Source organism: Poeciliopsis prolifica, unplaced genomic scaffold (genome assembly GCF_027474105.1).
Source record: "Poeciliopsis prolifica strain line A6 unplaced genomic scaffold, Auburn_PproV2 SCAFFOLD020, whole genome shotgun sequence".
NCBI lineage: Eukaryota > Metazoa > Chordata > Actinopteri > Cyprinodontiformes > Poeciliidae > Poeciliopsis > Poeciliopsis prolifica.
The window spans coordinates 1,544,546-1,567,138 of NW_026562395.1; the positions used below are offsets into that span (position 1 = coordinate 1,544,546).

General features: G+C 41.0%; 1 protein-coding gene across 1 annotated transcript; it reads right to left on the reverse strand.

The window, feature by feature from the left end:
* Nucleotides 1-1,570: 1,570 nt before the first annotated feature.
* Nucleotides 1,571-21,947, reverse strand: tmem200a (transmembrane protein 200A). Its single transcript, XM_055044686.1, has 5 exons — nt 21,194-21,947; nt 6,443-6,580; nt 5,719-5,936; nt 5,462-5,625; nt 1,571-4,380 (listed from the first exon to the last, which is right to left on the reverse strand). The coding sequence occupies exons 2-5, from the start codon at nt 6,571-6,573 to the stop codon at nt 3,286-3,288; spliced, it is 1,608 nt and encodes a 535-aa protein (XP_054900661.1). The 5' UTR covers nt 6,574-6,580; nt 21,194-21,947; the 3' UTR covers nt 1,571-3,285.
* Nucleotides 21,948-22,593: the final 646 nt, after the last annotated feature.

Here is a 22,593-nt window from a genome sequence, read left to right on the forward strand (position 1 = left end):
TTTTTTTTCCACCTCCAGGGTGTTTTCTGTTTTCTTGGTAGCTGTCCGTCTTTGGACTCGGTGTGTGGGTGTTTCTTTTTCTCTTTATGCTGTTTTTCCTAAAAGAAAAATCTACTCTCTTTTTTTTTTCTTAAGTTTATTCAAGTTCCTGTGACACGCTGTGGTAAAAATGCAAGAGGAACTCAATATCACATTGTTTTTCTGGTCTCTTTATAGCTGATTTCAGCAAGTTCTTGTGCCAGATGCGTTTCTTAAACATTGACTGAAATGTGTTGAGTTACTGTGCTAATGCATGTTCGCAAACTAATGATGTCCAACTAAATTAAAGCCTTATTACGCAAGAACACGGATTACATGCAATACAATTGCACACAAAGAGAAAGGGAGATGGATTTCTGTGAAATGTAATACCAAATCTGTGTGTGTTGCCAGGAGGCAGAGCCAAGATCCCAGAGATGGCCAGGAAGTTAATTGTACCATTGTCTGATACAGAAATAGGAAAAACAGCTCAGCGTCCCCAGGGGATCGATGCCTCTGTGCCAAAAACAGAGAACTATTGTGAGTCCAGGCCAATAAAGACGCAGCCTGGGGTCCAGTAAATCCCAAAGGCAGCCACGTTTCTGCAAGTTCCCAGTTCGTGCCTCAAAATATGCAGACACGTGAGTGACGTTAAAAGGTTATCCATTTTTTAACAGGAAACGTGATCATGTTTATCTAAGAACGCGTGCGACTTGAGACTTTTACAGTCAGATCTTTTCTATGACACTGACAGAGTAAGAGGGAATTGCATAGTTATTTCATAGCCTGTAACATTTGAAAATGTCAAACCATTCGTCATCAGGAACAGAGCCGGAATCTGGCAAATTTCAATATACAGTCATATTCAATAGAGGATTATTGAAAAAGTTGACTTATTTCACTAACAACTTTTATTGGGTTATCTGTGTTTACACCAACTTCAACTCTTTCACAACACATGCAGACCAGACACGCTCACTAACAACTTGTTTTAGCATGTAAATTATGATTATTGTCTTTTTGAAGCTAATGAAAACACAAATATTTAAGATTAGAATATTATACCAAGCCAAAAAGAAATAACATTTTTAAAACAGAAACATGGGCTAAGTTTCATATTTGTTTGTGCCTTTTTTTATGTTCTTGTAATTTGAGAAACCTGATCAGAATGCATATTCTAATTTATTAAATGTGAGAACTAATATGTTTAATGGTGATGATGACATATTCCCAGTAATTTCTATCTCATGATACAGACTGTGTGTCATCACGAACATACTTAGCAGCAGACTGCAGCAAATATTTGTACCCTTCTGCTGCTATGGCTAACCAATGAGAACAGAAGCATAAAAAAAAGTTTCACACTGATCCTCTCGCACCGCAGATGATGCCACTGTTTTAAAATCACTTCCTATGGTTTGAATTTTCTGATGTAGCAGCAAATCAATCTTTCACTGTCATCTGCAGCCACCAGCTGCTAAAAAGCATTCATTTCTACGTCCCTGCAGAAACAGGTGGGATTTTTTTAAAGTAATAAGAACAACGCTTTTCAGAGAAAATAAATTTTATTCTGAGAAACAAAAAAACAACAAAATTGAACAGTGACTCACAGACCACTAGAAACTAGTTCGTCTGAGAAAGATTCTCAACACACATCCGACTGTAAAACAATTTTACTATACGACCTTGGTGGTTCAAACGTAGCGGAAAATGCTACTATAAAAGACGTTTACAGAGGCGTCAACAAAGATGGCTGCCACAATGTGTCTCGTGACTTTTATCTAGCAGCCCAAACCGAACTTCAAAAAAAGATAAGTTAGAACATCATCGAGAATTGATTTTATTTCAGTAATTCAGTCCAAAAAGAAGTGAAACCCCTGTATCATATGAATCCTCTTTTCAACCACCCTTTTTCCTTCCACTCAACTTTCCATCTACCGATTTGGACACATCATTACCAGCTCACCTGGTAGTGATTTTTTTTGTGTCTTTTTGGAGAATGTGTGCTGGATAATTATCAGTCATCCTCATGATTGCGTCTCTTCTTCCGTGTCTGTTGTTGATGTTTGTTTGTCGCAGTGTTTGGATATTCATATTCTAGTTTTCCAATAAACTTAATTATGTGTTCACTTGCTTTGTAATTGACAAGAATTAAATAAGCAAAGGTGAAATAAATAAAAACATTACCAGGAGAAGTAGCTGCATTGCTCTACGTTCTGTATTCAAGGACAGTTTCAGCTGCTTCACAAATCCCTATGTTCTGTTTCTTTTCAGTTTAATGGAAGAAAATGCCTGGCGGCATCTTGTGATGGGACAAAAACTATTTACATGTGCCAATCTTTGGAAACAAATGTGTGTAAAAATGCTTCAAAATGGTGATTTATGAAAACGCGACCAGAAACACTTCAGTCCCACATCATTTCTCTTGAGTCCTGACCGACATTTCCATTCCAGATACAGCTGGAAATGCAGTTACAGCAAAAAATATTCCTTTCCAATTTTGGTATTTCTTTACGTCGTAGATGAGGTTGGGTTCAGATATGATTATTAAACCATAGCCAAATTATTGAATGAATGTGTACATTTGGTTTTAGGAATTGGACAGTAAGGCAGGACAAGATGTCCGATTCTTTTAGGAGTTATTGCAAAATGTTTCTGAAAATATTCTTCAATCAGTGACACAATTGCTACTGATAAAACAAGAGATTTTCTGCACTCTAAGTGGGTTTGTGGCCATATATAAAGCTGACTAATCCTGAGTAAAATCTAACCCAGCAGTTAGCTGAAAATGCCCGCAGCAGAGCCACAGACACCAAACTGTTGGTATTTGCAGCCATCTTTGTTCTGAAGTTCCTGGGAAAGGTCAATATTACATGGCCACAGGGCAATGAGGGCCTCTTTGTTGTATTTATTCGCAGGGCACCGTCTTGAGTTAACATCGCTGTCTGAAGCCTGGTCCAGTTTGTTAAACTGCAGAGCATATTCATGTAATCTGGAAGTCGTTGCATTGATCCCTGCAGGGAGCTCCAGCTGTAAAACAGCACCTCTACTGCCGTGAAGTTGGCCTGTGGGGTCAGACAGCCATTTAAGTGCAAACCTGTTTGCTGTGCAGGTTCTAATCTTACTTTACTGGTGCTATTGCTCGTTGTTAAAAGAAAACAACAACCTTGTCTTAAAAGCACAACTTAGTCTCAAGGTCGTCAACTAAGACAGCATGAAGAACAATTTTGCAGACCAGGAGAGAGCTGGTGTTGCCTCTTACTTCGCTCAGAATCGTGTTTCTGAGCTTCCTCTCTTCAGCGTGCTGCTGTTAAACTCCTCCTGCTCGAAGCTCAGATTATTATGCGACCTGGATATCATGAGCAGCTTCTCTCGCTTGCTGTAATCGCGCCTGTCTGTCGGGGACGCCGGCGCATCCGAGGGCCGCTCCTCCCTGTCCTCCCTGTCCTCCAGGCGCGTGTATCCCTTGCTGCTGCCGCTGCTGCCTCTGGTCCCGCCGTGGCTGCGGCTGCTGTTGCTGCGGTCGAGCCGCGGCCAGCTGGGGTGCTTCCGCTGCTCCGAGCGCACGCTCAGCATGCTGGGCCCGCGCTCCAGGTCCAGGGATTTGGAGTGGCTGTGGCTGTTCAGCATGTGCAGAGAGGAGTTGGAGCCGAAGTCGCTCCTCGCCGCTCCCGGCGAGAGCCAGCAGCCTGAGGTAGAGGAGGGGGCCGGGGAGAGGCTGCACGAGGAGAAGGGAGAGCAGCGGGAGGAGGAGGACGCAGAGTTGCTGCGTTGCAGGCCCGGTGGCTTGGAGGCCTTGGCGACGGATGCTACTGGCACCACCAGAGACTCCATGGAGCTCAGAGGCGCTGGCCTCTCACCCTCCCTCCTCTCACCTCCTCTGTCCTCTTCGGTAATCGCCTCCATTTCTGGTTCATCAATTACGCAGTTGTTTAGCTTAATAACAGGGAGAGTAAAGGCAGAGATGGAGGAGGAGACAATAGACCCCGCATGGTGTCCTCCCTTCTCCCCATCTCCGTCCACTGACCACTGGTGTCGCACTGAGTCGCACTGTGACAGCCCAAGCCCGGCACCGTAAAAGGGCGCCAGCAGTCCCGCAAAGCTACAATCCAACCTCTCTCTGTGTCTATGGACCTCCTCATCCCCAAGCAGCACCTCCTCCTCCTCCGTGGACCCGACTCTGCTTCCGGAACGAGACGAGAAGCCCAGGAGGGAGTTGCTGGCCAGGCGCGCCGCTGCGTCAGCCCCAAAACCTCGAAGATCGGCCACGTCGCTGCTGCGGTGATGGTACTGCTTCTGCTCCCTCTGCCGGAGGCGATGGATGTCGATGACCGTGGAGTACATGTCCCTCATGTGGATTATCTAATGCAGAGGACAGCTGGGTTAGCCCGAATCACCTGCAGTCGTTTGCCACATTTAGGCCTCGTCCACATAATAGCTGGATCTCTGAGAAACCGAATAGATTTGAATAGATTTTGGCACATAAACTCCATTTAACATGACTTAAAACGCTTATTCCAAACTCTGACTAACGTGGAGATTTAAGGATTCTCTTCGTTTGCCTTTGCGTGTGTGCGATAAAAATCGGAGGTTTAGAGGTCGACGCATTTCAATCCCGTTTTGTTTGTTCGTTTGTACAAAAGCTGCTCCAAAATGTTGAGCTGCAAAGGAGGGAGACCACTGAGAGGTCAGCTGTTTTCCAGCAGGTGTCCCTCCCAGTGTGCAGGCATAAAGCTGCTCAACATCCTCATGCGTTGGTGTACTTACTTCGACATGATCCCCAATTAACGTTATCTTGTGTTTTATTAACTTTATATTCTAACACGGTATTTAAAAGTAGTTCAACCTCTCGGCCTGTCCACCCAAATCTACTTCCTGCCGCCATATGTTCCTAACAGGAAGTCGTGGTTGTTTTTTGAAGGGTTGCGATTGGTTGACATACGTTGTAGCTTTGCGCTACACTATGGGTTTGACATGTTTAGAACAACGCTCATTGGCGTAATTCTTTTCGTAACCCGATCCCGTCTGTACAGACTCGGCTACATGTGTGCAAGGCCTCAATTACAATAGATAACTCTGCATATATTCGGATAACTAGGACAGGGAGATGCTGAGAGGAGGGGTTTGATCAAATCAAGGAGGGGAAGAAAAGACCAGATGAACCGAGAAAATGTCATCAAAAGCAAATTGCAGACATGAAAGTGAAAGCAGGTCCAGAGAAATCAAATCTGGGTGTTAGAGGGGGTGCGGTACGTGCTGAGAGCAGAGAACATGCTTCTCACTTCATAAAGAGACAGAAATAAGAGGAATGTGAACATGGGACTGGCGAGGAATAATTTAAATCATTACTTATCCACAAAGTAAAATCCACTTGCAAGCATTATTTAACTTATCTGATCCAAAAGGGAAATTGATGTACGATCTGAGAAAATTTCCTCCCTACCTTAGTCTCCCTATCTCTGTTTTCATGAAGGATTGCATTAGCGCAGATGAAGATAAAAATCCCAATGCCCATGGTGAAGGGCCCGAGCATCTTCATCCTCTCAGAGTGAAGATGCTGTTCCAGGAACCGCATCAGAGCGCCGCCCGCCTGCTTCGAAGGCGAGTCTAAAACCAGAGCGCAGGGAAAAACGAGTAAAAAGAGTTGAAAGAAATCCGTCTCGGAGCAGCTTTGTGAACTCACCCAGATCTAAATGTTACCTTGAACATCATGGCTTGCGTTGGTCGCACCCTTCCCCACCTTCACTTCGTTTCCTCCTCCTGTCGGTGCGGCTTTATTGTGCGGCCAGTAACCCAGGGTCGCCATACCGATCCCTACTGCCAAGATGATTAGTCCCAGGAAGAGAAAAAAGCCAGAAGCCGAGTAGAGTCGAAGCCTTCCTCGGACCACCACAACGTCTGTGCGTCGCTTCCGCTTTCTAAGAGAAACGTGAGAGGCACAAAATGTATTGATTTATATATTGGTTCAAAGAAACCATACTATCTTCTACTCTTTTATTGGTCTTGGACAACATTCCTGGAACATATTTATAAGATTTTGTTTTGTGTTCGATGGCTTTTTCGATCAGAAATCTAAAGCAGCTTATGTGTTTGAGATAGTTGCATCGGAGGCTTTTTCATTTGTTCCTATACTTTCCAGGTGAAGTTTGAAGCACACACTGCAGAACATGATATCAGAACATTTGAGTCATTGGGAAAGTTTTATAAGGTTTCAGACTCTTAAGATTTACTGAAAAGAAAGCCGTTGACGGAAGCCCCTCGTTTGTCGAAAAAAATCTGCTGCCGACTTTTTTAACTCAACACACACGCACACACACACACGCGTGCGCGCGCGCACACTCACACAAACACACACACACATACACACACAAAAGTTGCACAGCTGAAAGAAAATTTCTGTTTTAAATTCCTAAAGAAGCATCACCTGGGCGCGCCCTCGGAGCCGGGGTGAGCCAGGCCTTGTGACGCGGGTGGAACGGGCCGATGCTGGGAGCGGGCCGAGTCCTGGCGCTTGAGCTTGGCCAAGCCTGTCAGTACACCTGCTGCCGCAGTCATCCTTTACCTGCAGACACACATTGGGAGGTCGCTGAGTTAATTTGTGGCTCTTAATAAAAAAAATAAAAATTACATCATGTTAATCATTCAACATGACAGATGATAAATTCACTGCAAAAGCCTTTTTCTACTCAGTTTAATGCTGCAAAATCATGCAATCCCAATATTTCCCCACCATTCTGCTTAATCAAAACCCATAAATCAGCCAACGTCAGGATAACCGGTACGCAGAAGACGAAAACTGATACGAGGAGAGAGAACTTTCTGCAGAACAGTGATAAAAGCACATCATTTCATTGATAATGGTTGAATTCATACAATGGATGACCAGCCTGGAACGTTTTATCCATTATTAATATTTTCTTTGAAGCTGTCCAGTCTATTTTCTCTTCATCCAAACTACACTAAAAAATGCTCATCTGCTCCTATTTGCTACACATTTCCCCATTCTACAACATGACATCTAAACATTAATAAATAAGTAAAATTCCCTTCAAAGAAAAATACAGGACGAAACCACCTTTCTGTGTATTATTGATTGTGGTGATACAGTGTTCATGTATTCATGTATCCACTAAAAGGAGCCTTGATTTGGTGCAACACACTTCTTCACATTTCAGTTCAAGTGCAGGATTTGACTCATCACTGCAGTGTCTGTGATGTGGTTGGTTGGATCAGTTTTAACCAGCAGCAGACGACGACATTGGTATGTTTTTATCAGGATCGACCCATTGAACTCCCACTGCTCTGTCGGCTCTAATCAGCAGTTTCTGAAGGTTTCCAGGGTTTTCCCCAAAGCGCACCATGCCACATTCACATCTGTGAACATTTCAGGTGATTTATAAAATAAACTTTAATGGGGAAGTGTTATGTAAATGTGCTTGTCATTCCATTTTGTACGTAACATTTTTTATTTTATTTACTTCTGATTTGTGTGGCTGTGATCTGGGCCAAGTCTCAATGGGACTTCCTGGATATATAATTGTGGAAAAAAAAAAAAAAAAAAAAAAATTTAATGGATGCAGTACACCCAGAAGGCACAGCATGTTTTGCAGGTATGAATCTCTTAAAACAGATAACATAAAGCAGAGATGTTAGATACCACACATTTGCATCATCCTTTGTAGTAATGCAAAGAATATTAGCAGTCCAGTAGATGAAAAGGGGCTCCCGGCGCGTTACACATCTAATGAACGTCTGCTGGCTGAGCAGAGGGACTCTTCTACCCGACACAGCATCCCTCCCACTAAGTGGAGCGGCACTGATCTGAATAATATCAGTGTACCTGCAAGCTTCGAACTGAGAGCCAGGGAGGACACAGAAGCACAAAGACATTTCATTTGGCATCCTGAGGAACAGAAGTCGAGAAACCAAAAGAATAAAAAAAATCTGGAGTCTGGATGTTGCAGACAGACAAGAATGACAAAAATTTAAAACAAAAACACATATTAGCAAAGAGGAAACAGACTACCAGCTGCTTCGGTGAGCAGATATCCATGGATGTGCATCTGCAGTGTTCAGAATGTGCTTCTATGCAAGGACACTTCATAATCAGAGTACACCCTTTCTCACAATGCTGCCGAACTTTGTTGTAAGGAATCATAACATCCTTTCTGTAATTTAAATATGGCTACCAGTGCATAGCAGTGATGACTAAAGCCACAGATAATGCTTGAAAGTGAAACTACGATCTGCTCAGAGTGTGTTTCAGCCAGTGCAAATGAAACGTACATGCTACACTGACCAGATCAGCTCCCAAGTCCCTGTCAAACCTTGTTGTTTTTGTTACATTTCAGTTTTTGCTCCTTTCCTTACGTATCGTAAAGTTATGCAAATGTAACAACATTTAAATGAAGCCTCAGCTCTGCTCTCCACCAGCTCTGATGTCTATTAATAGCTATTAAAAAAGAGCTTGAAACAAACACCAGATTACTTTTAAGAGCCTTCATTTGGGTTCAAATGCTCTATAATCTGGTTTCACATGAGCATTATCTTTGTCCTCGTGGAGGATTAAGGTTTTTTTGTGCAAACGTTTGGCTCAGTCCTTAGAGTTTGTGCATTGCAAAGTTGTTTTCTGTGTTGTTGTGTCCTTTGGCAGCAGACTTAACCTCATGCATATACTGGTGTTTAGTCCATTAATCACATCTTCCCTGTTAAAGCTGAGATATGTGTGAGTTGAGACGCAAGAACCCTCCAAAAAAAAAAAAAAAAACTCACAATCAACAATTTTTGATTCAATCTTTAGTCCTACACTGAACTTTGGACCAGAAAGCACGACTTCATCTTGTGAAAGCAGTCTGTGTCATAAGCGGAGAGCGAGGCACTCAAGCTGTCAGTCTGTCATTAGGCGAACATGAGCAGAAGAAGAAAGACAAGAAGAAAAAGCAGCGCTCTTTCTTATGCTTTTCAAGCAGGTTAGACTTTCATAATGCTGTTAAACTTTAATGAAAAGCACGAGGAAATGAAAGCAGAGCAATCAGAGCAGCTGCTGCTTGGTTTCATTAACCTCATTCTAAAGGTTTTTTACTATTCTGATCTCTAAAGGCCCCTAAAACCAAACTATGAATGCTTTTTCAATCACCTTAGCTTCATGTAGCAATGATCGACTAGGACAAATACTTAACAAGCGTCGCTAATTCTTTGAGATGCACAACGTTCAGTGTATATGTGTTTTCAGGGGACAATTATTGCTGCTTGCTTGCATTCAGTGAGAAAATTTGGAGATAATGAACGAAGATATTGTAAAGAAGTATTTACTTCTTGCTATTTTTATTCTGCTTTGGCTTCTTGTCACACTTACATGTTTCAGATGATCAACTTTTTCAGTATTGGACACAAATGAGCTGTTTAAGTACAATTAAATTAAATGGTAATTGAGGAAAACCATCGTGTCCTCAAGTGGAAATCTGGGCAATTGATCTAAAATTTATTCTTAATCCATATTCACTGCAATCAGAAATATTATAATGAACTGCTTAGGAAGTAATAAATGTCTAATTACTTAATCACCATGTAATCAGGTGTGCATGAGGTAACATTTGTTGTTGCTAATAAGTTGTTTCATTGCCATGACAGTCCAGAAGCAACATCTTTGATAAAACCTTCCTGAAATTATGACTTTTGATTTTTACCCCAGAAGCACATGGAGTTATTTTCCCCTCCAACCCTCTCATCACAGTCTCAGCACAGCAATTGGTTAGACTGATCTTATTTTTCAAATGATCATTTGTAAACTTTTTTGCATGGACTCAGATTACCCTTGTCTGACATTAGAATAAGCTTGAAGGTCTGAAAATTTCCTTCCCGGATCTGGTTTCACGTTGATTACCTCGCTCCCCCTCCCATCTCGTGTTGTCTCCTCCTTCTATTTTTATCCGTTCTCTAATTTTAAATCGGTCTAATTTGGTCACTTCTTGTTTTTCTTCTTTCGTTCCCTTTCGGCTGTACCCTGAAGGAATAACAAAAAGCGCTAACAAATCTAAGGACGCCAAAAATTGCCAAGCACCGGAGGGTCTCTCCTCCTACCCCTCTTTTCTCCTTCAGCCACATATATATATTTATCTTGTCAATCATCCTTTCGGTTACCAAAGAGGGCTTTATCACAGATGGTGAATCACACACAAGGATAAACACAAGCAGCCACTTTTCTCGGGTTTGATCTGGTTCAGATCTCTCCTTTTTGCTCCTCGACGTGCGTCAAACATGAACCCACACAGCGTTTTTCAGCAACAGGAGAGATGTCTTATTCCAGGAATAAGAGGAACGGCTGAAGATAGAGGACAGGAAACAGGGATTATAGAGAGAAAATTGACTGAGTGAGGAAAAGAAGGGGGAACAGAGAGGGAACAAGGAAGTGCTTTCATCCTTGCACCTGCCAAGGTGCGACGATGAGTCATGACCTCAACCTCGCCGAAAAGAAAGCTCCTAAGAGACAAAGGTGGCGGCAAGCAAGGGAAGCGAGATCTGGCGATCAGCAAGATAAGAGAGAGAGAGAAATGAGGGGAATCAAGCCTGGTGCGTTTTGCACTGCAGTCTCAACGAGTTGGGAGTGAGAAACATGCAGAGCGGAGAGGAAGAACTGTTGCAGTAACAGACACACCAGAAGCCTAACGAGAAACCACTCTGGCTCTGACACAATGAGACGAGAGCCTAAATCAAATGAGGAGCTAATATTCAGAGAGCGAGCTCGACTGCTAACAGACCGTCAGTTCATCGTGCATATTAATCGTTCTTCGAAGGCAAAGGATTTAGTTGTTTAAAAATAACTGCGTCCCATCAGTTCTGCCATTACATTAAGTTCCGTGTTTGAATTCACATCCTTTTTCTCCCCCTTAGCTTGTAAAAATGTGAAATCTCCATTAGGGGTGTTTGGTGAATAATGAATTAGCCGTGCGATCACCTCAGTAATGAATAAATTGCTCTCGTTGTTACAGAATACCAGTCACAGTCAGGCAGGGATGATATTAAAGCCATTCCGACATCCTCAAACGTTAAACAACTCACTCCAACATCTTGATAAATGTTTTCCACCCTGTGCTGTAGCTTTTCCTCACCCACTGCATTTCAACACCTCTGTGTTTACCCTGCACTTATTCTGTCTTTGAGCAGTGACAGGTGTTTTTAAGGATTACCACACATTCCCACTTCCATATGACACATCACACCAGATTATTGTCCCTATGGCAACTGCATCTGCTGCTAGGTGACATGTTTCTATAGCAACAAACCAGCTGTGTGCACAGGAATCACAACTACAGACACGGAGTAAAAGTGAGCCGTCTCTCCTCTTTATCTTTGCTTTGCAGCGAAGAGATGTCGCTCTGTTTCAGTCACGGTTTAAAGTGGGCCTCGCCGGTTACTTGTCTGAACTTTGCGACGGCTCTTACTAGCTGCTTACCGCTTGCTTAACTTTATTAAGGTGCTTAAACTTTGTCACCAAGAAAACATGGACACGCAGCTGAAACAATGGGCAGCAGAACATAAGACAACTTTGCAAAAAGTCTTTGTGACATTGGATGTTTAAAAGGTTCCTACACCGTGTTCCAAATTGTTATTTAAGTGATATTTTTTTCAGATTTTCTTTAATGGTCAATGCAAATGATGGTCAGTATAATTTTCAAGTCATGAAAAAAGTGTGACACAACTGCAGTCAGCATCGCTGCACAGCTGGCTGCTGCAAGACATGAGGAATGTGAATCATGAACAAATCATTTTAAATACGAGTCCCATTCTGTAACTTTTATGGTGTGAAATAAAAATTTGGAATGACACGGTTGCCATCCTCTTATCAGCTGGAAACGGGTACGGCTGAGAGGAGGAGGAGGAGAAAAGGAGGCGACGCCAAAGGAAACTGGCGAGGAACAAGGGGGTGGGTGTACAGAGGCGCACGGATCTGGCAACGAATGCGACATGAATAGAGGTGATAGTGAAAGAGAGACCTAGATTCAGGTTGTTAATTACATCTCTTTTGGATTTGCGCCAGAGCTCTAGATTTCCTCAGTCTCTAGCTCCTTGCTTTAGGAAGAAAAGTGGAGAAGGAAGTGAGCACAACAGGTTGGATGGTTCTCAAAATAAGGAAATGGGGGGAAAGAGGTTGAAACCAGATGGAGACGGCACGGAGATAACGACAGAAACGGGTACTCTACGAGTGATTTTATGAAACACACTGACAGGCTTTTCATTCTCTGTATATGGACCTTGTGCACAGATGTCACAGAGTAATATGAACTGATATTTAAAAGAAAGAGAAAGATGCAGAAGGTGTGACAAAAGCCTGGCAAAACAGAAGCTCTCCACTGAAAGATGCGCTTCATCCCAACATCTCAAGCAAATCTTTAACCTTTAAATGCCTGGAAATCTGTCCAAATAAGCACTTCAGATTATACGTCGATCAACTCATGATGTTACAAACTGGTGTTTTAATTCGCTTAGAATGATAGGAATCGGTTATGCTTTCTGTTTAACACGTGCGTCGGAGAACCGAAGGAAGGTTTAGTTTTCAGAGACAGATATCGAGAGGGACGCTGAGGTAGCTGGAAGGAGATCTTTTGTACCAGAGCAATAACAACTAGATCTGACAGGAGGGAACACGCAAAGTAAGAATAACATCAGAATCGGACAACGAATAAATACCCAGTGTTGAAAATATGGCTAAAATAAACTCACAAATTGACATCAAATATTGTCCTTTTTCAACATGTTTTGGGTTATTTATTAAAGCCCAAATATATACCTGAGTTTGACAAGATAATACAACCCCCCCCCAAAAAAATAACAGACTGACCCAGGATCAAACTCATAATTTTGAATAAGTAAAGCGTCGTCTTTACTTGATGAGAAATGCCATTACCCTCCCTCACAATAGTCAGTAGAATACCAGTCCAGACTTTCCCCCTTGCACTAGTTGGATATATTTGTATTTTAATAAGAAAGACATACTGCACCGACATACATTTGCATTATCGCCACAGTATTACAGCAGAATAAAGTGACTAAATTCATTTATACAGAACGAAGCGGAGTCTAAGCGCAGACTCCTTTTAGACCAGGGGAATCATTAGAGCCTGCCCCAGCATTCATTGGGCAGCCATTGCATGCCAGCATGAAACACTCACCCCCAGCCTAACTCCTAAAGGCAGAACACATAAACACCACAAGCTGTGTAAGCGTGCTACCCCTCTATTAATTTATACTACCAAAACAGCCACCGGTGTGGGTGTGTTCAGCGAGGATCCCAAAAGATGAACGTCTTGTGTTTTCATTCTTTGCCAGGCTCATCGTGTGTTTGATTTTGCTACTAGCCATGTATCATGTGAAAGGATGTCAAACAGTTAGCTGGGAAACAATAAAAGTTTCTGCCACTTAATCGCCATTACTGGGTTTAAATGTGTTTTAGTTAGATGAGTTAGTGCCAGAATGGCTCCGATCTTCTCAAGCTGAATGAAGCAAACATTTACCACCTGTTGTTATGCCCTCCCACCTTTTATCTTGCTTTTAAAAAAAAAAAAAAAAAAACTAAAGCCTGCTGGTTTTGAGGTTACAGTGGGAAACTAAAAGAAGGCAAAAAAAAAAAATTTTTTCAGAAAGACTTGGCTGTGAGGAGCACGCTTGTAAAGTGATGGATTTAAAAGGCTGGAAGTCAAAGCAGATAGGAACCATCTAACATCAGCTTGTTTGACGTCCTGCAGTATCCATTCAAGTCCAAAGTCCAAGTCCAAATATTGAGAGCAATCATCTTGTTTACTTAAGAAAAACAAAACAAAAAAATAAACAGAGAAGTCTATCAACGTGACTGCAAATAATTATGAATATACCCTACACAGGAAACTCTTCAATTTTCCTCCTCATACAGGAAGAAACAAAGTGAGTGCTGACAGTCCTTGCCTTTGCCAATGTTGCCCAAATTATTGGCCCAAATTATTCCCACTCTGACACTTTTCCATTCACGAGACAACAGGAACGTGAAAACTCCAGGTAGAGAGGAAGATTCAACTCCACAACCTTCTTGCTGTAATGTTTTCCTTCAGCGTCGCAAAGTTTCTCCTTCCGCAAAAAAATCAAACACTTCCTCTCAGTCGAGTTCATCATGTCAAAGAAGTGGATGTCTCACAGAAAACATCAACTCCACATCATGTTGTCTGGGTTTGGGAGCATCTTCAGTCAAGGAAATATTGTGCCACGTGGAAGCAGAAAATCTCTTCCCCATGTTTCAGATGTATTTTTTCTGAATCACTTTAATTACTGTAAGAAGGTCAAAGGTGAAGGCTAGCTGCACAGATGTTGCCCAAATCAGGTTTCAGTCATGCTTTTTGCTTAATACTGCTGTATGTACTTTGCTTTATTTAGCCTGGAAGAAAATATGAGGTAACCCAAATCCTCTAAGGGTCATCATTCAGTCTTTATAATTTAAACAAAGTCCAAGTCGCCTACATTTAGTGGCATCCACAATTCCCACAGATATTTCTCACTGATCCAACACTAAGTTTGACATTTTAAAAAGACATAACTAGCACTGGATGCATAGAATTTGTCTCACAAGATATTTGTTTATTCATTTTTTTAAAAAATATTTCCAGATTGAGAGGTTACAGATCTCAGATTTTCTTACAACTCAAATTCAAATGTAGTTGCAAGGTCAGTAATCTGTCATTTTAACGGTGGCAAGGTGAAAGGACATAATCTGCCTACAGCCCAGATAGGGCAAAACGTGAAGCGCGTGTGGGGGGCGGACTGTCTGGCAAGGGTAGAGCAATTTCCTCTTAGCTCTTCCAACTCTGTCGTTCTTTATGTTTGTCAGCGTTGTTTCATTTTAAAACTGATCTCGGTAATTATGCAGCCGCTGCGTTGCCACTTAAGCTTAGACGACTGGCAATCCTTGTCAGAACGAGTGTCAGAGAAACCAAAAAAAGAAAGAAAAAAAAAAAGCAGACCAAGGCAAAAGCAGATAATGAGCGAGCGCTCGTGCTGTTCTCCGGGCTGGCGGTCGCGGGTGAGTCATCTGTCTGGAGGATATGTCACTACGTGTTTTCACACTGACCTTTTGGAAACATATTTTCTGATGCTTCTTAAGTGTCAAATCCTGCACTCCCTTCAACATCATTCTATTTTTTTTTTTTAACCTTCAGTAGATTGATGAAACATGCTGTTTTTTCTTAAACGACTCATAATCGATCACACTTCATAAGAAATACAGCCTCATATGAGGAATGGAGCTCCATATTACTAAATTACCCATCGGATTGAGAAACTCACTGTTGATTCCAGTCAAATGACAAATTTTTTTTTTTTTTTCATCCCAGCGAAACTGCCAGCCAGTCACACGTTTGTCCAAACTACTCCAGGTATTTAACCAGGAACCAATAAGCCCCATCTGATCTGAAGCACCAATGGAGGTTTTGATATCCATATGCTCTTTTTTTCTTTTTTTTTTTTTTGAAAAATCACAAATCTCTTCTGTGTTTCTATAAAAAATTCACCCTCTTGTCATTGTTTTGGGGTCTTAAGAGTGACAGTGAAGAAACCGCTGACCTACTGCGACGGAGGTTCTTCAACAGGATTATCCAGACTGCTTGATATCACCGAAGGAGGATTAGCAAACAAGTCACTTGACTTTCTAATGATTCTTAAATCCAAGTTCTCTGAGGACGCCTTATTGTGATTCACTTGGCTCAGTGAGTAACTCTGTTTTTCTGAAAACAGAGTTAACAGGTCCTAAGGTTACAGTGACTCTTGATCTAACATAATTAAGCTAATTCTGAAAAAAATAAACCAACAGCTGAGCATCTGTCGATTCAGAGTGTCCAACAAATACCCAACAAAATATAACTCAACACAGACCGGTATCAACCTGTACTAGTTCATAAATTATGGACTACATATGCTTAAACATGGATTTATATATTCTTATTGTCTTTTTCATTCTTTTGCTCTTTTCTTTGGTTTGTTGTTTTGTTGTATTTCCTTCTAATTCATGTAAAGCACTTTGAATTGCCTTGTTGCTGAAAATGCACCATATAAATGAAATTATCTTTCCTTACCAACCCAAATCTAAACTAACGATGTTCCAGCAGTATAAAGGAAATTTGTTGAACTTTACTAGAGTACAGCTCTAGTTCACTTTCCAGCTTTTAGTGATTTGAGACACTGCAACATTTTTATTCATTATGTAATTTTCAAAATTGACATAATCCTTGCAGGGTCGGTGGATGAAGAGTTGGGTATGATGTGGACCAGTGTTGCCATTATGTGTGTGTGTTTACATATGTAAACAGTGTGAGAACTGAGCCATTTGAAGGCGGAATAAATGTGTTACATTATACAGAAGAAACTTAAACATGCAAATATCCAAACACAGGCAGTTGTTGGTTCTCCTGACTTTTTCACAACATGCTGCTCCTACAACCATTTAATTGGTTGTTGGTGAATTGCTGTGCAGAGACTTGTTCCACGTGTGTCTTGCACATCTTGATCTTCACACTTTGAACAGAGACTAAATTGAAATCAGGCATATCTTGCGCAAAAGTGAAAATGTATTCATAGTTGGAGACTCTTTACAGTTAGTATTCCTGTGGTTACCCATCATATTTCCTGGATGCTGTGCTGGGTCCAAAAATTAAATTAGACTCTGTGCTGCTCTGTTGGTGTAAAACTGAATATTTTGTTTCATGACACGTCCCTCCAGTATGGGGATGACTTTGCGCCAGGTGTTGGCGACGCATTGCCGCTTTGGTGCATAACCTTGTCACAAATCTTTGGGCATCATTAGAAATCCATGCAGCCTGGGTTAATTATTGATGCTTTAAGCATGATAGCATGCATTTAAACTGTCCCAGTCATATTGAGTCACTTCACTTTTAATGAAGCTTTAATCCTTGTCTTGTTTGCAGGACATAGTGAATTGGATGGTGAAGAGCTTTGTTCTTCAAAAGGATGATAAGCTGGTAGAGCTTATTATCGATAGATGATCTAATTTTTGAGTGTTGTAAATGTTAGAAAAGAGGTATTTGTTTTTTATAGTGACATTAAATTAACATTTGATTCAGTTGTGTTGTTGGAACATCCAATTCTGTCCAACATTTGATTCTTATGAAGATTTATTTTTGTTGCCTCCTACAAATTTTATCTGAAGGAAATATCCTGATTATTTTTTATTTTGTCTTAACTGTTCATTAATTGGATGAGAAGATGCCCTATTTCTCTTCTTTTCCAAATAGAGTGCCTTTCTCATTCAAATTGTGAATAGCACCTTTAATAGAGAGTGCTTGCGACTATATTCAACCACACGCAGTGTGAAAATTAGTAGATTGATTGTCAAATACACCAGTATAGCTTAACATTTAAGACTGCACTGCTGGCATGAATGAAAATCAAAACTAAAACAAGACATTGATTATAAACTCTTTCTATTGAGGCAGGAAGGAACAGTTATGTCAACGACAAACTGGTTCAAAGTAAAATGCACCACTGAACTTGCTAACATTTTCATAAATAACAAGATAAGGCTGCCTGATCTTACCCAGATTTGGGAAACCAGAGTTGTCAGTGATCAGCAAGGAAGAACACCTAGTGGTCAGATCTGGGAATAGCATGTACTGAACACACTGCCTTGTTTGGCCAACGCTCAAATGCTGAATGTGATTTTATGGTTGGGCTGCACAGTGGTGCAGTTCCATGTTGTCCTTGTGCATGCAAATTATTGGTAAATTGGTCTCTCTAAATTCTCCCCAGGTGTGTGTGTGCATGGTTGTTTGTCCTGTGTGTCTCTGTGTTGCCCTGCAACAGACTGGCAACCTGTCCAGGGTGAACCCCGCCTGTTAGAGATTTTTTGGTATTATCATTTTGTTAAAGTGTTGTTTTCCTGTATAAACTGACCTGGAGGTTACGACTGTCTTCATGCGAGGTAGTAAAACTTTATGGTTCTCAGACCTTAAATTCTTCTTATGTTTATCTGCTCACTTCCTTAACTGATAGTTTGACCTAGAGCTGAACTGGGCTCAGATGGTAGATCAGATATCACACCTGGAACTGAGTTGTTGGTCTGTTTGTGTTAAATGCTTTACGACCTCTGTTGTTTCCTGACTGCCCCATGTGACTGTTTTTCTTTGACAATAAAGAGGGAGCTCACGTGAAAGAATCAGAACGCTCTGTGAACAGCTTGACGAAGCTGTTGATGGAGACTTCTCCTTCTGCAGAAGCTAGACCATATTTAATTCATATACGTTGTCTGTGGTTATTTTATTGTAGGTTCGAGGAAAATACCTAACACCGCCTCTCGCCCAAAATGTTCGATGAAGATGGGAACAAAAAAATGGACAGATTTTTATGGTTGTATGCTCTAACTTTTTTTTATAAATATATTCAAAACAGCAACTTGAGAAAGGTAATGACCTCGTTTGCTCGTTAGACAATGAAGTAATCCAACATGTTTTAAAGCCACTGCTAACACATTTTGACCTGATTGAGCCTGGTTGTGTTTCTGGACAAGCTTTGTTGCCAGATCTCAGTTCAATCTTTAGACAGCTGAATGGCTATTCAGTCCAAGGAGCAATCACAGAGGCATAGCATCAAATCAGTATATACCTCTGTTCCGGCATTCAGTTCACTTTAAGTAAAATCCACCTTGAAACTTTCCAGATTATTTAGAGAACCTGCACTGAACATCTGTACACACTGTTCTTATTTCTCCAGCTCAAGGTTACAACAAATAATTCATCATATATTCATCATTATTTAAGAACATCCAATTAATCACAATTACTGTATTTTTCTACCTGAAATAAATTTAACAACTAACCAATAAAGTTTGGTGCAATTTTATTTGCTCTGCTCCTCTTAAGATTTGGCCAAGCTCATAAAAGTTGGCAAAGTCCATCAGTTTCTTGGTAGAAAAACAAAAAACCCTCCCCAAAAAACTGGATCAGGATATCACAACTTCGCACTGAAAATAGATAAGCTTGGAAAAAAATATATACATTTGGGCCAAAAAACACTTGATTTGATCAAGTACAACGAATATTTAATACTTTGGACCTGAAGAGTGCTGAAGTGTTTCAACTGTTTATCCAGACTCCAAAACTGCGTGTTGAATTAATAGATAGAAAACATGAACAGCACTCAATAAAAATCCACTCTGGCTGCATAAACATTACCTTGTGGAGTCAAAATGAAATTAGAAATAGGGAACTGATGAATCTGTGCACCATCATAGAGCAGCAATGAACAGAATGTATCCTTGAGATGACGAGATCTTTGCTTTGGCACATCAGCAGCCCGTTCTAATCCCTCTTGATCTAACATTGCAAGATTGCCCAACTTTAAACAGTGCCGCCTACAAACTAAAAGCAGCCTGCTAGTCTGGAATAGGTTTTCTTAAATTAAACGTGTTTACAAATGCTGAAAAGTGGCTGAATATTGGGAACTGGCTGTGAAAACATTGCATGTCTAAACTTATGAGTCGGTCCAAAAGGGAAAGATCCCGGTGGTTTATGTCAGGCAAAGGTCAGTGCTGACACTCTCTTAGCAAAACAAGCGACCTTAAATGAAAAAAAAAAAAAAAGAACGAAAGAGATCATTTCACACAAAGACAAACACATTTTTCGAATTTTAAAGTGGAGTGAGAGTGCTGGCCACATGTACGAAGAGAGAATGAATGTTTATCTTTTATCAGCACACTGGGAACAAGTGAAAGGTGAAATCTCCAACGTTAACTCACTGCAGAGAAGAGCAACATCTCTGGTTCACAAAGCCACCTTAACAACCATCTGCATTCCAACCAGCTGTTTTCAGCTGCATGCCAGAAACAAAATAAGCATTTTCTGTATAAACATATGTATTTGGACTTTCCTCAACTCTACTGGGATTTAGACTGGAACTGTTTGCTTTTGTCAGATGAGACTAAGATTGATCTTTTGAGAGGAAAACAATTCAGGTTGGTTTGGAGAATTGTGATGCTCTGGGCTTGTTTGTTTTACAAAGGCATAGATTTACAGAGTATGACACCATGAACTTTATAAAATGTTACAGAATTTGAAATAAAAAAAAGTGCTCTCTGCACCAAATTTAGAAAGTGTTAAAGCAGAAGAATCAATGATGGCCCACTTGAAAAAGCTGGATACACAAGAGGGGCATCAATGATCGTGACACCATTGATCACATATAAAGCAATTTTGCCTTCACAGATGATTTCCTTCCCCACTGAATAATTAAAATCTCACAATTCTGGTTGGATTTTCAAGAACTTTAATTGAGCGATTACGCAACTTCAATGAAAGGCACTTTAATCAACTACAATTTCGAACACATTATCTGCGAATGTCTGAATGTGTCGACTCGTTGCATACACATAAAACTGAACTCAATCCAGAGCTACAATGGAACGGTTTAGAGATCAAGGATATCTGAATGTTTGTGTGTAGACCAAAGATTTCATCTTGGTCTCATCTGGCCACAGCACCTCCTTCAGTGTGTTTGCTCTGCCCTCTATGTGGCTTGAAACACATCCAAAAGGGGACGTTTTATGGCTTTTCTTTCTCTCTTTTTTTTTTCTTGATACTCGTCCAGGAGGGTCAGATTTGTAAATTGTGGACTCTGGTGGGGTTTTGTCCTTCTTCTTCTTCTTCTTCTTCTTCTTCAGAAAGCTGCTTTATTCTTGAACAAACTTTTGAGGCGTTCACAGATCAGACAAACTAATGGGACTGAATTGCTCTGTTTACACTTTTGGTTGGGCTGGATTTTATTTACGAGCACCAGAGTAAAGGGGGACTGAACACATACCTGTAGAACGTTTTATATCTTTTACAGTTTTACTTTCCCCCTCGCAATTATACACTACTTGAGGTGATCATCAAATAAAATTTGAATAAATTTTATTCAAATGTGGAAAAAATAAAACTTCAAGGGTCATGTTTCTCATTATTGTTAAAACATTAAAAAATCATATAGGTATATATATATATATATATATATATATATATATATAAATATATATATATATATATATATATATATATATAGCCTATACACTGATTTTTCTTTTTTTATTTATTTATATATGAAACATAAAAAGCATGCAGGGCTGTCAGCTTTAACTGTTGGATCAGAAGTTGGTCTGTCGGTTTCCTACCTTACTGTAAGACGAGTTTCCGCTGTCACGGTGCAATCAGGCATGCAGAGGGACTACGCTTTGTATCCTGGGGGAAAGTCCAAAGCCATCTTCCACACTGAAGCCCACGACTTCCAGCGAGACGACGCCGCACCGGGGAGAACTAAGATGACAGCTCGCTCCCATGCAGCCTTTTGGAAACAGCAGCAGCCCGCAGCAGCATCCCAGCTCCTTTAAGGCAGACCGAGAGGCGTCATTTCGACAGTTTCCAGATGAATTAGGACTTGAGCGACGAGAAGCGTCGATTTGTGCGCGGAACACTTTTTTTTTCTTCCTTTACGCCTGGTGGAGAGCGCAGTACGCGCGCAGAGTTATGATGAGGGCGGAGAAACACGCTAATTAAGGGAAATCATTTTTCTCCTCCTCGTTCGGATTATTTAGATGCGTAAAAGCTCGCATTGTAATAAAGATGTTACAATGCAAAGGAAGAATAGGAAGAAGAAGCCAAAGAAAAGCAGTCAAAGCGGCGCCCCCTGTGTTTGCCTGATGCGTAAAAGTCGTTTCGTGGAGCGTTCGGGTCCAAAATCTGATTGCGCGTCCAAACAACAACAAACAAAACAAACAAAGAAAGTACTACAAAATGGTCAGATGGAGAATTTCCGTTTCAAGAACTTCAGGTTCAAGTCAGATAATTTTGTTTTGTTTTAAAATCCAATGAATTGAATCGAGCAGCAGCTCCATCCAGGTCTTCTGAAAGCCTTTACACTCGTGGGAATGCGCGAAAGAGGCAGGAGGAGAGAGAGAGAGAGAGAGAGAGCGAAAGGAAGAAAAGAGAGATGTAGAGGGGGATGTATTATCTGCATGTACGCCCAGGAGGAAGAGCATGCATGCGTGTTTCATTTATTTTTAAGAGGAATAACAAGTCAGGGAGCAAATCCTTCCAGGGAGCAGATAACACCCTTGTGACGTCTTTGTTCATATCCATATCCTTGGAGAGAAATAAATGAACACAGAACATGTAAAATACAAAAGAAAAGTCATTGTGAAGCTAAAATTGAGTTTGACTGTGCAAGTAATTTGTCTACTTGGCTGCAATGCACAGTCTGTGTCTTATCTTTCTGTTATTTCCAGCACTGCTTTGTTCAACTTTCCTCCCTCCTTTCTCCCCCTCTCACAAAACTCATGAACTCGCTCACACACACACATGCACGCACACACGCACTCACAATCACACACACACACCCACACCCATACACATCAGGGCAGCAAAAAGCGGTGCAGATGTTGGCATTCGTGTCATTTCCTGTGTTTACATGCAGGAAGTGATTCAGTGAAAACACAGCAGCTTGTAGCTGAGGTGAGGGAATGTTCGCAAAGATGCATTATTTGAACAACATGCTGTGCGTTGAAGAGAGAGCCAG

What these genes read in the sequence shown, in the direction of transcription:
- tmem200a (XM_055044686.1), bottom strand. Translation starts at nt 6,573, where the DNA reads ATGACTGCGGCAGCAGGTGTACTGACAGGCTTGGCCAAGCTCAAGCGC. An exon ending in GGCTCCGAGGGCGCGCCCAG is followed by an intron (nt 5,937 to 6,442) that starts GTGATGCTTCTT and finishes CGTTTCTCTTAG; the next exon opens with AAAGCGGAAGCGACGCACAG. An exon ending in ACAGAGATAGGGAGACTAAG is followed by an intron (nt 4,381 to 5,461) that starts GTAGGGAGGAAA and finishes CCTCTGCATTAG; the next exon opens with ATAATCCACATGAGGGACAT.